This window comes from Durio zibethinus, chromosome 22 (assembly GCF_047325235.1).
Source record: "Durio zibethinus cultivar Kanyao isolate XHJ-2024 chromosome 22, ASM4732523v1, whole genome shotgun sequence".
Classification (NCBI taxonomy): Eukaryota; Viridiplantae; Streptophyta; class Magnoliopsida; order Malvales; family Malvaceae; genus Durio; species Durio zibethinus.
In genome coordinates, this window is record NC_143183.1 from 912,876 (window position 1) to 929,597 (window position 16,722).

A 16,722-nucleotide genomic window follows, 5' to 3' on the forward strand; every position below is an offset into this window, starting at 1 on the left:
TTTTTTTATTATGTTACTTACTAATTATCATAAAAACAGTAGAGTAGAGAGTGGAAAAACGCGTTTAAAATAATGGTTTTTTTGTCAATGAATCGGTGAGGGTGAGGGATCAATTTTGATTGGATTAAAATAATAATAATTGAAAATATGCTTTATTCTTAGTTATAAGCTTCTATATTTGTATATATTTAATACGTACTCACTGTTTCAGTCCTTAAAACATAACTAAAAGTCCTCTCCAACTGGAAAAACATCTACTATATTTACACAACATTTTTCACTCATCTCTTGCTTACACCAAAAACACTAGGCGAAGCAACAATGAACAGTCAGGTACATGCCTGTCAGCGAGGTGTGATAGAAGGAACAAAGCCACTGCTCAGATCACTTCCTGAAACATTCCAAGATGAGACATATGGCTCCCTGCTACTATTGGACGATGATGATGGCATTGCCTTGCCAGAATTTAAGGAAATGGATCCTGAATAAACCGAATCACTTTCTGGCATCATTTTCAGTATGTTTTCTAGCTGCCTTACCACATCCAACATCGATGGCCGCTTCTCTGGCTTCTCTTGGCAACAACTGAGGGCTAAGCCTACGAATCTCTCTATACATTCAGATGGATAAGAACCCATTCTACTGTCTATTATAGAGAACATCATGTCCGACTGAAGAGCCGTATTCACCTGAATATTGATTTCAGATTAAATACCTAACTTTAACATCCACAAGAACAATAAGATTGACCAAAATTTTAAAATTTGCAAAGGCAAATGTTCTTGCAGCTTTCAAACAAACAGCGTTTAGCTACGATTACTGAGAGCACTACATGGGAAAGTACCTCACGGACAATGTTTTTGCCATGCGATATTGGTTGCATACCCGTCAACAGCTCCAGGAAAACGACTCCAAGACTATAAACATCACTTTTGTCCGTCAACTTACGGGTCAAAAAGTATTCTGGATCAAGGTAACCCTGCACATAACAAGAGAGCAATAAAGTAAATTTCAGTGATGCAATATAGCGACTAACATCTAGAAGTTTATCTCTAAAACAAGGGGATCCAATCTGCAGATTGGAACTTCATATTTGACCAATAGTACAACTGAAATGGTGAAATTTTTCCTGGAAGAAAAATATAAACTATACTTCTGTGTTTATTGTACCATATATCTGATAATTTTTCTCCTACCTGATTAATCTGATAATTTTTACTAGAGTTTCATCCTACAATGAGAAAGTATAATGTATAATGGGATGCCTTGTAGCCATTTTTCACTGACAACTCCCACTGAAGTCTAAGACAAACTTTCCTACAATATCTTCAATGAACACTAGAGGCTAAACAGAGCCAAACTCACTGGTGTTCCCTTCACAATTGTGGACACGTGATCTGGCACAGTCCCTTCTTCTCCCAGGACTGGAGCTAGCCGTGAGAGACCAAAATCAGCAACTTTGGCAATAAGCTTGGAGTCCAGAAGAATGTTGCTTGCTTTGATATCTCGGTGGAATACCGGAGGATGTGCTTCAGTATGGAGGTAAAGAATTCCTTTGGCTGAACCCAGTGCAATACGTAATCTCATTCCAAAATTTAGGCTTTCTTTAGCTTTAGCTGCATATCATGGATTACATCGATTTTATTATAAGAAAATTTGAAAACATATCAGTATCAACATGCTCATAAACTAAAAGATTCAAAAGAAAATTGATTCATAGCATTTGGATATTAGGCCTAACTCCAGCTGAATGAGCCAGTTCAAATCCCCCCCTCCCCCCAAAATTTGTATCTTATGAAAACAGAAAATTAATTCATACAACTTTGAAAGGGACAGGTTATGGCATTGGCAAAGCTAACAGTTCAAAATCAAGGGGGGGCCACACAGACCCATATGTAGATACTTGAAAACCTAATTTACCTATACATACCTTACTTTCAAAATCAACTTGGGTATCAAGCTGTTCAAAAACAAATAGTCGAGTCTAGAGGGCAAATATAATTTCGAAATTGGCAAAGATAAATCCTTAAATGTAAAGTTAGTTGTCACCTTCAGATATAGTCTCAACTTGGATGACGAATAAATTTAAAGCATCTTTAGGAGGGAGATGGGAGAAGTGACATTTGCCCTAAAAAATGTTTCAGGTATTTACGAGCTAAGTAGCCAATTAATCAGGAATATTTTGTCAAGAATTAAAAAAGGGAAAGATACAAAGTAAGATAATAATATAAAACTTGAAAAGCAATGAATCCTGAAAAATTCATACCAGAAAGCCAGTCCCTCAGGGTGCCATTGGGCATGAACTCATATACCAACATCTGCAAATGCACCAATAAACCAAATATATGAATTATATCTCTAATTGAGTCATACCTTATGTACCTAAAACCTGATGAATACCATGCTTATAATTTTTAAAACCACTTCATAAGGACACAAACAGACGTGCATGCAGACCCCAGACTACACACATAATTGACATAATAAGGGTACTTAGTAGTCAGGACCGCAAGAAAAAACCTGTTCCCCTTCTTCATCACAATATCCAACCAATGAAACTAGGTTCCGGTGATGCAGCCTCGATAAAAGCCTTATCTCTGTCAAAAACTCCTTTTGTCCCTGCAATGATCCTTCTTGTGCACGCTTTATAGCAACTACTGTTTTGTCAGATAAAGTGCCTTTATACACTTTTCCATATCCTCCTTGTCCAACTTGAGTTGAGCTGTTAAAGTTGTCAGTAGCAAGTGCCATTTCTCTAAACGTAAAGTCTTTCACTCCATCAATTTTCATAGAAACCCTTGTAGCTGCAAAGTGATATAAAAAAGTTGGACTACTTTTCTGGTGATAGATGGGGACTTATTATAGGGGAAAAAATTTAAATACTTATATTAAGAAGCTTACATAATCGATTTCTTGACATTGCACGGTGGTTTCTAACATGTCTTCTTGTTATTAGAATTGTTACTAAAATAGACATTGCAACAGCACAGGCAACACCCCCGACTACAATGGCAATCAAAATGCCTTTACTAATACCCTTACTTTCATTCTCGAAGTTCACTACAGAAATAACAAATCAAGCAACACATCATTAATAATAATAATAATAATAATAATAATAAGACAAAACTGTATACAAAATATTATACACAAAATTAATCTATCAAATGGCTTACTATTTTATTCTTAGAATAAAAGGATATATATCCACCGGATTTCCTAGTTACAGTCCACCTTATTGTACCAAAGGCACAGTCTTGCTTATCTCAAATGTGTACCATCTATATTACATGCCAAGAAACTAAAGTTTGCTCGTGTTGGTTGTCTCATTTTGTATAAACAGATATTCTAACAATTTTTATACTAACTAGAAGCGCTCTCAACATTGTAAAAACTGAAATTCCAGTTCTGTCCTAAAAGTTTCAAGCATAAGAATGAATAGATTTTGGTGGTATTAAATTATTTCAGGTTAGTACTAAAAATCAGCTTCTCAATTACTACTTCAACCATGTCACTATAATAAGAAAGCATATTTTCCATTAAGTACCCGAAGAATTGCACAATGAAATACGTACCATCTGCATAAGGTCCTTGTAGAGTGAAGTTGAGCAACTCATATGGTCCAAACAAGTCGCTACCAGGAAAAGCCCATGATGTAAATATGTCTCTGATTCTCTGAACTTCGCTAACGTCAAAAGTTGAATGGTTATTATTGATACTAGGAAAAAGCTTCAAATACATCCTCAGACGTGGTCCTTTTTCCCAAATATATGTATCAATTGACAGTTGATATAGGCTTAAGTTCAAAGAAATAGTCAAGTACACCTCAAAAGGCTGGATATATGGAGGAAAATAAGAAAAACTAGGGCTCTTTAGACGATATCCAATTCTAAGAGGTGCTGCACAGAAACATGGAACAGGAGATGCTGGGACATATTCGTAGAAATTGTCTGTTGGGCATGCTTGAATTAGGCATTTTGCTGTTGAGTTATTCAAGTTTGTAAGCATATCTTCCTCTCCGGATTCAGATCCACAGAACAGGCTTATATTCAGTAAGTTCGCAGTTTGGCAGACAGGATTGCCTCCAAGCCTAAAGTAAAACTGCTAAAATTGTAAGGATTTGAGAAATGAAATTCAAGACAGTGCATGAAAAAGGATGAGATTCTTTCTGTTAATGTGCCAATACTTTTCATTACAACTGGAAGTAAGAAAGGAAACAAATATAGAAAGAAGAAAAGAAAGGAAATCATTTAGACATATAAGTGGGAAAAGAGAAAATATGCTATAAGCCTAACATGAAATCCATTAACCAAGACAATGCATGGAGAAAATACAAAAGAAACAACAGATCCTGTCATTTCAATTATGAGCCATTTCTTGCGTAGCTTGAATTTAACATGGTATCAAACATTTCTTTTGCAGTAAGTGTGGTTAGTCAACTTTTCTAATCTTAAGTATGTTGTGGGATGCTATTGTAGTATCTTAAGATATTTTAAAGCTGCTCCAAGGCATGGCTTACTTTACAAAGTCTTGACTGAATGCAATGAAGTTAGATGGCTAAGTAAAGTTCAAGTGCAAAATCAAGTATTATCCTATTTCTTTTAACAAACCTTTGATTCAAAATTTTGATCAATTTAATAACTAAATTATAGGATATCTTTAATTTTTTTTGAGATCAGCAACGAAATTTATAGATACATTATTACAAACTATTAACATATGTTTTTATACATTTAATGTTTCGATATATTGCATTTCTTGTGCATTGCATGAATTCAGAACTAACTTGTTATTGTACTTTTACTTTTTCTTTTCCTGCCACAAGATTTTACTAATGGTCTAAGTATTTTATTTTATTAATAGGCAATATATGGGAAATTACCATGAAATGAAATACACTAACAAAAGAAGATGAAAAGTTCACATTTGTAAAACCAAATGCATCATGTAAAAAGGTTGTGTGAAAAGTAAAAGATCTATGCAAGTCCATGAACCCAAGGGCACAATAAACAAGAAAGTGTTAATTTTCTATTATAGTTTACCCAAAATTTCACTTTACTACAAACTCAGATAATATATCCAATTAATAACAAATTAAAGTATTAAACCATTACTTGACCGAGGCTAATGAATGATACCAGAGAAATAAGAAGTTTACCTCAAGGTAACATTCACCGGAGGATTAAGATTTCCTTCAATACTTGAGAATGAATTGTTTCTGAGATCACTGTGTTTTGAATGTGCAAATAGAGGAAAACTATTACCAATACATTATATTTCATAACTGCATTAGTTTGCAATGTGCATGAATACAAAAGTCGTCAAAGAAAATGGTTTAAGATTAATGATTTCTCCACTTTTAGATCTTACAGCTTAAGTCTAGCACTTGTACTGAAGGACATGTTCTGCCAAAAGTTGGTAGGCACAGAACCTGTCAGAAAATTATTCTCGAGTGATCTGCAATAAACCATCATTTAGATTCTAGACTCTGCAAATATAGTTGTCCATTAAGTCATAAGAGCATCATATATAGATATTAAAAGCATCATTCCACAACAGGAAATACAGAACAGTTTTAATATGCATATAGATTCTCACAGAGTCTGAAGTGAAGGAAGGTCCGAGAAACTTCCAGGGATAGATCCGTTTAGATGGTTATCTGAAAGATCACTGCAATTAACAAGAAGTAATTTCATATTGGGAATTTGTATGCCTTGCATTTTAGTTTAATAATCAACAGAAGGTAATAGTACAAATTTCACAAGATTAACTTATCATTCAGTTTAAATATGAGGCCAAATGGGATATCCAGATTGAAGCAGGTAAAAATCGACAAGAGGTTACTTTATTTATTTATTGAAACAGAACAATTGATAAGTGTAAATTAGCAATTTACTTACATGGTTGTCATATTATCTGAAAGCTTATTTGATGGTATGGGTCCAGTAAGATGATTCTGGCTGAGATCCCTGCCACACGAATACAGCAACAAGAATAGAAGTTAAGTTTGGTGGCAGCAACAAGATGGAAATTATTGCATAAAATAAATGCGGCCCATGAAGGTAATATCAAAATCCACACAATAATTTAAACAGAAACCCAGGCATACAGATAGGAAAGGTCAGGCATCCTGCTAAGATCAGGAACTGCTCCGTGCAAGCTGCAATTTCTAAGACTTCTGAAAGCCACCAGGAGAAATAAAATAGCATCAGTAGTCTTGAGTAGATTGTGCAACATATTGCTAATACAAATTTTCCATTGTATTAACTACAAAAGCCAGACAGAATTAAACATTGAAGAGCGAAGAAAGTATGTAATCTCCGACTTTGGAATTGATGCATTTATATCTCAAGGGCAATTCCCTGGTCTTTATGATTTTTTTAAATCTTGAGAGACACAACAAATAGTTACCTTAGCAAGCATAAACATTGATATTACTTCACTAAATAACCTGCAAGACTAAGTAAATGGTTTACTAACACTCACAATTTCACTAATCTGGAAAAGTTCCCATAAGAAGCTGGAATAACAGATCCATTGAAGTTATTGTTATCAAGCTGACTGCAGAGATGACGAAAAAAATTAATGTCGATAAAATTAACATCCATAAAGAAAAATGACACATGCATGCCTTATCAAAGTGTGCTACTTAAAACTTTAGTAAATGTCTAACACTTACTATGATAGGAAAGGGCATAACATCAATAAAGGAGCAAGTTAAACCAGGAAGATAATAGACCAATAACTAAATCACATAATGAGGAAGATGATTGAAGAGAAGAAACATACAGTACGCGCAACTCTGGCATGTTTGAGAATTCTGGTGGTAGATCTCCTGATAAGTCATTATTATCCAAAAGCCTGCAGAGAATCGAAATTTATGTCACCAATCACTCACCACAAGATAAAAGTAAAAAAAATATAGATAACCACGCAAAAAAGTTAGAAAAAGAAAAAACAATATGAATGAGAGCATATTTTTTATGATCTTACAAGTGAAGCAAAGTGGATAACTGAGACAGCTCAGGGGGAATTTGGCCACTAAGTGAGTTGTTGTTGAAGTGGCTGCACATTACAAACAAGCAGATATATATGTAGAAAAGTGTTAATCTTCTTGTTAAGTTGACATAGCATTTAGCTTACTTACAGATGTCTGATACTGCTCAAATCAGCATATGTTTTTGGTATTTGACCAGAAAGGTTGTTCTCGTCTATTTGAAGTCTATTCAGATTTGAGAGGTAGCTGAGTTCATCTGGCAAAGAACCTGATAAATTGTTTCCATTCAAGAGTCTGCATACATAATGCCACGCAGAAAGTTAAAACTAAAAAGGATATTTTAACAACTTTGAATGAATTTCTCCACCATAAATTTATTTGAGGGCTTAGATTGAGATAAAATTCGAATAGTAAAAAGATGTCCCTTTTCCATAAAATATCCTTCTGATCTATCATTGAAAAGGAAATTTTACTCTAATATCTTTATTCAAGAGAAGAAGGAATAAGAAAGTCCAACTTACAGGAGTCTTAAGGTAGAGATGTTTCCTATCTCCTTGGGTATACTGCCCGTCAATTCATTCCACATGAAATCTCTTGCAGAAAATAAAAGGAAAAAAAGGTGTCAGCACCACTGGAAATTTATCAGCAATGGTTAAGATATATTTTATTTATCAACTCACAGTATTTTAAGATGAGAAAGTTGAAGAAGTTCAGGTGCTAAAGTTCCCGAGAGATTCATATTTGGCAGCTGACTGCATCAATTTACAGAAGGCAGTTAGTAATAATTATTTTCACCAACAATAATGCTGAAAGGAAGAGCAGCAATCCTATCACAAGTAGATTCAGAGAATGCAAAGAGTGGTAAGAGAAAACATACAGCTCCTGAACATGCAAATATCCGTCATTGCCAAGATTATCCTTGCATAGAAGTCCAGTCCAGTTGGATGTGCAAGGATCCCCGTCGTTCCAATTTCTGAGATGGTTCATGGGATCAACCAATTGCTTCTTCACTGCTAGCAATGCACTAACTGCAAGTGGGAAATGAAACATACATATATGCTGACTTTAACCGAAAAAGAAATCGAATAACGTAATACTAGTAACTAATAAATTCCTGGCTTAGCCTGGGCTTCAAGGGTAGCATTGGTCAAAAGCAGAACCATGTATATCTCACCAAAACATGCTTAGATTAGACGTAGAATCAATACAAATTACCCTTACCCGATTGTATGATCCTGAATTGTAGCAGAGCAGAATCGGACAGAAGAAAATAAACTTAATATTGGTAATCTAATCAATATTATTGTTATTTAGATTAAATTTGTAATTTCATAATTAATCAAGTCAAGTTACGTAAATCTGACAATATAAAACATGACACGTGATACAAGACAAACATAATATGAACATAGGACATAAAAATAACATAACTTAAAATTTTACAATAATCATATATAAGTTTAATAAAACAAAAAATATATATTTCATATTTTGTAATACGTAATTTTCGTATAAAATTTAACATGATATGAATACAATAATGGCTAACTCTAAAGCTATGATTAGGGTGGATAAAAATTCAGTTCTATCGGATTCGATTTGATTTTTTCGGATATTATATAATATTATGAAAATTTCAAATTCGATTTCAATCTGAATCGAATCAAATTTATATTTGAATTGAAATGAATTTTTATTTAAATAGAACTGAAATTTACCGTTTTGTTTAATTTCTCAAAATTTAATTTTTAAGTATTATTTTAATATATTTAAATAAATATTAATATAAAATTATTATTTTTATTTTATAAAAATTTAAAAAATATATAAAAATTTTAAAAAAATTTCGGTTTGATTTTTTATTTTTTTATTCAAAATTCGATTCAAATTTAATATATATATATATTTAATATTCAAATTTAATCCTATTCGAATAAATAAAATCAATCCAAACCGAATCGAATACTACATTTCAATTCGACTTTCAAATTTTCGGATTTCTCATTTTTTTTTCTCTCGAACCTTAGCTATGATATTTTTAATATTGTATATAGTCCAAGAAAGTGTTGATACTTGATATGAGAAAATTTTGTGTGTTATATGTTAGATTCTTCACTGTGCGAACAGTTAGGAAATGTAAAGATGCAGCTTTCGATTGGAACTGGAACTAGAGTTGAAAATATCTAAACTTAGGATGAGAATGATATTGATTAATAACTCTGACCTTCGGAAGGATCCGTTACAGATGCAGCGGCAGCAAGGAGCAGAATACAACACCACCACAGCCAGAAGGCCAATAAGCATTCCCCCACTCTCATCATAATCATCGTCATCATCATCATCCAAGTCCAAACTTCAGCTGATCATAAAACACTCAAAATTTAGTTTGAAAAAAAAAAAAAGCTATGAAATTTTTATCTGTTACTTTATTAGTAGCTAGGTTGGAAGGTAGAAGGAAAGAAGAAAGTAGCTGGGATAGGAATAGCGTGTAAGTTTGAACAGCAGCAGCTGTGCAGCCGCGGTGTTTGCGAAAATGACAAAAATAATATCGATGGAGATTGCTGTTGACTTTTTGTTACCAAAGCCCACATTTCAACGATCATCGACACTGGAGATTGGGAGCCGAGTATTTTATTTAGATATTTTATAATTATTAGCCATGTTGCTTTCCTAAAGGAGAAAAAAAAATGACAAAATGGCATCAACTTTGTTTTCCTCCACCTGCTCCTCCTCGTATTTATCAGACAATCAATTAAAAAGTTGGACTTGGCACAACTGGTTTGAAGTTAATTGTGGATTAACGATGGGGTTTTTAGTGCAAATGAACGTGATCAACTTCTTGACTTTGTTATCAAATCGTCATCAACTTGTCGATCAACAGAGATACAAAAGGAAGTTAACGTATGAGACACGTTGAAGGGGCTATCTGTCGGATCCATAGTCCATGTAATATCTCAAGCACACATCGATTTTTGCATCATCAATCTAAAATACTGTCTTCATTATTAACATGATATTCTAATATTTATTTTATTTTCCAGTTCTTATATGTAAAAACAAAGCCGTAAAAAGACAATAAGCTTAGCAGCCATTTGTTTTCCTAATATTCAAAATTATGAACTTAATTTCATCATGATTAACTGATAAGACCACATTTGATTCCTGCAATGAGTATCAGCGAGCTCTGATGGTGGGGATTACACCGCTGACAAGTTCACTTCCTAAGATTTCAGTGGTCCTTAATTTGGATTTCCTTCCAGGGTTGAGAGGCGATGAGCCCACCTCTGATCCTTCGGAAGTGGATGCATCTGGCTCTACTGGAATCATATCAGGCTCCGGAAGCAGTGAGCATAAGTTCTCTAACTCTCTCACAGTTTCCAACATTGTTGGTCGTTCCTTGGGATCATCCTGGCAACACTTCAGGGCCAGTGCCATAAATTTCTTGATGCTTTCATGAGAGTATGAACCCATTCTCTGGTCTATGATGGAAAACATCAATCCTGATTGACAAGCTCCATAAACCTGCAGTAAATGTTTACTTATGATTTCGCTAAAGAAAAAAAGGGTTCTAGATTTCCAGATTGCTTGCCACAATATGTTTATTTACCAATGAGAAAATTCGACAGCAGAAGATTTTCGACTTAATAATTGCATCACAGTGTTTCTAACTGTTTTGTTCAATAAAGAATGTTGTGATGAATTTAGAGAAAGAATCAGATAAGGAAAAATATGTTTCACCTAGGGTTAATTTCAAATTAATTCTCTGACATTGATACAAAATCAATCCTATATTCACAAGTATATTTATATGCATTACAGACTTGACATAGTGTAGAGATAACGTCTTTTTTTTTTTTTTTTTTTGAGAAATTTTGCGGGAAAACTGAATAAACAGCTTGTGGCAGAAAGACAAAGGAGCATAGCCATTAGTACCTCTCGAACAATGTTTCTGCCATGAGAGATAGGCAACATCCCTGTCAAAAGCTCCGGAAACACTATTCCAAGGCTATAGACATCACTTTTCTCTGTCAACTTGTGAGTCAAGAAATATTCTGGATCCGGGTAGCCCTATATCGAAAACAAAATGGAAGTGAACGTCATGATAACATTCTACTGCAAGCAAGAACTCATGCATCAAATGACAGCTGTAACATTTCTCAAAAATTATGTGCATAGAATATATTTTAAACTGCAGCTCAAACCAATATACGAATTCCAGGTCACTCAGAATTTGGCAGATTAAAGTTCAAGGTTTCTGTTCTTGGGGAAAAAGTTAAATCCTCATCCCTGGTGTTAGTGTAGAACTAAGCTATGCTAGTTTGCTTGTGGAAACGTGATATATTTATCACAAAGATCTTACTGGTGTGCCTTTCACAACTGTGGATACATGAGCTGAAGCTCCTTCAACATCTGATACTCGTGCAAGCCTTGAGATTCCAAAATCAGATACTTTAGGAGTAAACTTGAAATCCAACAAAATGTTGTTTGCCTTGATATACCGATTAATCATTGGCGGATCAGCTTCAGTATGAAGGTAGAGGATGCCTTCGGCTGAACCCAATGCGATATGCAATCGCATGGAGAAACTCAAGGTATGTCTGTATCTATCTGTGATTGGTTCACTTAAAACAATGTAAAATTTTGCAACAATATACATTAGCTGTTAAAATCAGTGAACTGGAAAATAATTTTGGTAGATTTTCATCTTGAAGGAACCAGACAAATATCAAGACGAAGTCAAACAGCACGTGGAATTAGAAAAATGGCCAGGATTTTCAGAAATTATACATTTGAAAGAAACCACATGTACAGTTTAGCCAAAGGAAAAGTATTGCTTTACTTGGCGTCTATAGTTTCATTCTGAAAAGTAAAAACCTCTACTTGACACAACTGAGCCCTTAACATCAGATAAAACATGACAAATTTACCTGAGGGAAGATCATGGAGAGAACCATTGGGCATAAACTCGTACACTAACATCTGCGAAGAAAAATGCCAAACGTTATCTTTCTTTTTCTATGCAAATATTAGATGCATCTGATTTAATCTGAATTGGTATCCTTTCATACAATGGGGAAATAAATTCACCATGTCTAAGACGTGCATAATCAGCCAATATAATCCAAGGAGCATTAAAAGGATCCTAAGGGAATATCCAAGTTTATTGCAGCCTTGAAATGTAGCAGGAAAGATTTATTCAGTTAAAAATGTCAATAAAGCTTAAAATATATAGCATATCAGCAGGTCTGAACCAAGATTCTACATTTATAAGATAAAATGTCTTGCGCTCAAGTGAAATTTTGATGGCTTAGGTATCTATACATGGGCTTTTCTCATGATTTTCAGTGACAGATGGCCTTTTTTTTTTTTTTTTCCTTTTCTTGTTAAATCTTCGGTCCCCTTGTGTTCAGTTAATTTAGTTTGTTATATGATGCTTTTCCAAGAAATGACAGGGAATGCCATGACTGCACCTGCTCGCCTTGTTCGCTACAGTATCCAACCAAAGTAACCAGGATCCAATGATGTAATAGTGACAGCAGTTCTATTTCAGTTATTAACTCTATCTGACCCTGCAAAATCCTTGTTGGGCACGCTTAATTGCCACTACTGTTCCATTAGCCAAAATGCCTCTGTAAACCTTTCCGTAGCCTCCTTGACCAACTTGAGAGGTATCTTTGAAACCGCTTGTAGCTGCTTCAAGTTCTACAAAGTCGAATTCCTTAACACCTTCAGTTCTGATTGGAACTTTTGAAGCTGCAGAGGGAATAAAAAAGGAACAAGGATCATTGCCGTTATATATGGTAAACAAGAGATGATATCCAGGCCTGGCGATTGAGAAATTATATGTGCACTTACTTGACTGTTTTTCTAACACTTCATGCCCGAAACTGGCGCGCCTTCTATAGAAGAGGACCATAACAACCAAAAATTGTGCAAGTACAAATATGGCCCCTAAGATTATTCCTATTAAAATGCCTTTACTTATTCCTGATTTCACCGCAATAACAAGAATCTGTTTCTAAATAGTATGTCCCGCAGTGTTATTAACTTATTATGAGCTTTCGTTTTTAATTTAGAAATGGTATCCATATAAAGTCTATGGTATTCTAATCAACCTTCTAATCCATACCAGCCACCATCTGCCAGCACACTCTCTTGTTTTTTCTTTTTGGATGAAGGAAGTAATCCTTTAACCAATACCAAACCAGGGAGACCTGCAACTATAGAACAACTCGCAAAGGACAACTAAAACATAGAAACAAAAACTAATTAAGAACCAAAAAACCTGTTGATTAATCCTACATTCAATAAGCAAATTTCTGTTCCTAGTAGAATCTATGATCCAGTTGAAACCAGAAACTTTAAGTCACACAGAATCAACTATTAGCATGAAGATTTTAGTATCAATCTGACAAGAATGTTGATGGAGCATGAATTTTCTCTCTCTAAATGTTGTGGATATAAGTATTCCCATCTGCCAATATTTGTGCATCATGCATCATAAACTTCAACTTGTACAGGGAAATATGTAGTCAACACTACAGGGGTTTTAGTTTTTGGCGGCATTTTTTTCATCATTTAACGGCATTTATTAACGCCGCTATAAGATTGTGGCATTTGCGGAAAAATGCCACACAAAGTGCTGTCTATTTACGCGTCGTGGTAAATAGCGGCGTTTTCGAAAAAACACTTTAATATTAGTGGCGTTTATATCTAAAGCGTTGTCATTTTAGCTGTGTTTATATATTTTAGACGCCGCTACTTTAGAGGCGTTTTCATCTAAAAATGACTCAATATTAGCAGCATTTATATCTTTTAGTCGTCGCTATTTCAATGACGTTTTTATGAGATAAATGTCGTTATATTGACGATGTTTGTAATAGAAAACGCCGCTACTTTAGAAGTGTTTGAATATGAAAACACCTCAATACTTGCGACGTTTGTATCTTTTAGGCACCGCTAATTCAGTGGCGTTGTTATGAGAAAAACGTTGTTGTTTTAATGGCGTTACTATAAAAAAAGACACCAAAGTAGCGGCGTTTGCTGGAAAGAGCACCGCTACTTATAGTGGCGTTTTATACTATAAACGCAACTAAATTATTCATTTACTGACAATGCTCAACGCAAACGCCGCCATTATGTAAAAATATATATTTTTTAATTTCTTATAATAAATTTTATTTTCAATAAAAAGTTTAAATTCAGAAACTGAAATTAATTTTAACTTCATTCATGATTAAATATACATATAATTAATACAAAGTTTAATAATTAGTATAATAACATTCAAATATTGTAAATACATTAACCAAACAAAAAAATTAAAATGTATGAAATGGATGACTACATACATTTTGCTGGTTGCCAATTGATGAAGAAACTTTTCCACCTTGGTCACTAGCGTGTTCAACAACCTACTAAATAATACCATATAATTTTTAACACTTCATTGTATGCTTATTTTTTATTTAAAAATTTTAATATTTATTAAATATAATACCTGAGTTGATGGAGCACCAAGATCATTTCTTAAAAATTGTTGTTGCACAAAATTCATAAGATGATCGAATCGATCATGCAGCTGCTGAAATTTTGCACACTCTAGCTCCATTTTAGCACGTTCTTCTTCAATTTTGGCACGCTCTTATTCTCTTTCTGCTTCCATTTGCTAAAAACATTATTACATAGTTTGCAACTCCTCTTTCAATATTGAAATGTCTTGCGAGGTAAATTACGGAGAGTTATGTCCATAGTAGGCAGATGGTGTTGGACCCAATCCAAGGCCTCGGACCCATTCATGCCTTTCTTTTCCACAACTTCTATGAATATCCAATTTTTTATTTCTTGCATGTTGAGAGAACCTTCATATGCTACTTCAATCTCAACAGTCATTTTCTCTCACTTTTTCTTGTGAATTTGTCATATACAATTATCAAGTTTAATGATTAATTGATTATATGTTAAAAAGTGTTAATATTTACTTTATGTTAAAATAGATGATACAAATTACCATAATTTTTTGTGTTTTGACATTCATGTAAAATCCATCTTTTTTTTGTGTGTTACGCGAAAAAGTTTCACATGTCCAATTGTACCACCCATCTTATTCTCTTATACAAAAACATATGTTATTTGCTAGGATACATATCAACCATAACTTATTTATGCATATCAATCATGTTAGTTAAGTATTAAAATTTCGAATAACTTTAATATCCTTTATTTATATTTTGGCCCTGTAACAACACAATAGTCTTAAATATACACAAAGAATAAAAGCATTTTGGGCTTTCACACATATCGATCATAAAAATCAAATTCAATTAGTTTCTCCTGGTTTACTATGAAGGATTGAAGCCATTTAATATGTTGAAAGCCATCATAAATTTATTTTTATATTTGCCTTTTATATGCAAAAATATTCCCAAACAGACATAACTGATAACTTTTTCTCCTATATTAATTATAGAAATCAAGTTCAATCAATCAGACAAACTTAATATCAAGTATTGAAGCTATCGAAACTGTTAAAATACAACAATAACAACAACTAGATAATAAAGGCATAAATATGCGTAAATAATAACTTTTCATACATATCATCTGTGTAACTAAGTTCAAAACTTTCGATAAGTTTATATCAGGTATCAAAATAATGAAATCTATTAAAACAGAACAATAAATGTTAATTTCCATATTTACCTTTTAATGACAGAAAAAGTTCATTCATTGGAATAAGTTAAGTATCATAAACTTACGATTTCTTTTTGCTTTCTTACAAAACTTTTTGATCCACTTGTGTGGCTATATTTTGTTGCTTTTTGCTATCAATTCCAATCTGTTCTCCTTCTTGTCATAAAAAATAATTGCGTATATGATAAAAATACAAATATTACCAACTGAAACCATCAAACACTTTCATCATTTCATTTTATTATACAAAGTTATAAAATAGTATCTCTTTTTTTCTTGAGAACCAAAATCTAACAAGTTATTCATATTGCCACCTAATCACATTACGGGGAAAATTTTGCATCATCGCCTCTATAGTAGTATTTCGATCGAAATACTTATTCTTCAAACTATGTTTATAATCTTTTCAATTATTTCCCAATGACTTAAGCACAAATGAAGTTGGTATTTCAAGTACAAATCTTGACTGTAATAATACAATAAGAAAGTTTGAATAAGTAAACAAAATGTAAAATAAAAAATTTGAATATATCTAATTAATTATTCTAATACTTCAATAAAGTTTAACGTATCGACCTTAACTTCTTATGGAATATTGTGCCATGTTTCATAATGAATAGGCAATTTCATTCCATTACGGGCTAGCATGCCTAGAAATCTAGCCAATAGTTGAGCTTCTTCACCAATTGGTTGCCTATCAGAATTTGCAGACACTACAATACACTCGTTATGAGGGAGTGCAAACAATTCTTTCAAAGTTGTCCGCCTTCTAGTCTTCCGTTGACCATTGTTATCAACTATAACAAATATAAAATATATTTGTAAAATCATAATACTTTTATCATTATACTCGAATTCTAAAATTGCAATATACCATACATGCATTCAAATTTAAAGCATAATCAATTGATGGGGTACTATCTAAACTTGGAACTCCCGTATTACCAGATCCAATATCAGTTGAAAGGTTAGAAGTGCTGGAGTTAGATTTGACAGTACGTTCATTTACCTTCAAAGGATGCAGTCCATAG

The 16,722-nt window shown here is 33.4% G+C and overlaps 1 protein-coding gene and 1 pseudogene across 4 annotated transcripts; both read right to left on the reverse strand.

The window, feature by feature from the left end:
- Nucleotides 1–130: 130 nt before the first annotated feature.
- On the reverse strand, nucleotides 131–9,517 carry LOC111307600 (Leucine-rich repeat protein kinase family protein). 3 transcript variants are annotated; one of them, XM_022905635.2, is made up of 20 exons: nucleotides 9,222–9,517; nucleotides 7,875–8,025; nucleotides 7,678–7,749; nucleotides 7,519–7,590; nucleotides 7,148–7,291; nucleotides 6,994–7,065; nucleotides 6,790–6,861; nucleotides 6,487–6,561; nucleotides 6,110–6,178; nucleotides 5,901–5,969; nucleotides 5,599–5,670; nucleotides 5,371–5,457; nucleotides 5,159–5,227; nucleotides 3,576–4,090; nucleotides 2,902–3,060; nucleotides 2,521–2,804; nucleotides 2,267–2,318; nucleotides 1,366–1,616; nucleotides 845–979; nucleotides 131–689 (listed from the first exon to the last, which is right to left on the reverse strand). In XM_022905635.2, exons 1-20 carry the CDS (start codon nucleotides 9,337–9,339, stop codon nucleotides 345–347), a joined length of 2,883 nt encoding a protein of 960 aa, XP_022761370.1. In that variant the 5' UTR covers nucleotides 9,340–9,517; the 3' UTR covers nucleotides 131–344. The 3 variants fall into 3 exon arrangements, with proteins under 3 accessions (XP_022761370.1, XP_089608029.1, XP_089608030.1); XM_089751903.1 differs by lacking the exon at nucleotides 6,110–6,178 and having other exon boundaries at nucleotides 9,222–9,511; XM_089751904.1 differs by lacking the exon at nucleotides 2,902–3,060 and having other exon boundaries at nucleotides 9,222–9,511.
- A 522-nt stretch (nucleotides 9,518–10,039) lies between these two features.
- Nucleotides 10,040–12,928, reverse strand: LOC111307555 (putative LRR receptor-like serine/threonine-protein kinase At5g37450; annotated as a pseudogene). The gene is made up of 5 exons (XR_016332116.1): nucleotides 12,469–12,928; nucleotides 11,926–11,977; nucleotides 11,358–11,605; nucleotides 10,931–11,065; nucleotides 10,040–10,519 (listed from the first exon to the last, which is right to left on the reverse strand). The product of XR_016332116.1 is annotated as a putative LRR receptor-like serine/threonine-protein kinase At5g37450 (transcript).
- Nucleotides 12,929–16,722: the final 3,794 nt, after the last annotated feature.

Excerpts from the sequence above, each read along its gene's own strand:
- LOC111307600 (XM_022905635.2), bottom strand. The coding sequence starts at position 9,339 with ATGATGATGATGACGATGATTATGATGAGAGTGGGGGAATGCTTATTG. Across the intron at positions 6,562-6,789 it reads ATGCCAGAGTTGCGCGTACT|TCAGCTTGATAACAATAACT; the intron begins GTATGTTTCTTC and ends TCATCTCTGCAG. Across the intron at positions 5,458-5,598 it reads CTTCCTTCACTTCAGACTCT|ATCACTCGAGAATAATTTTC; the intron begins GTGAGAATCTAT and ends GGTTTATTGCAG.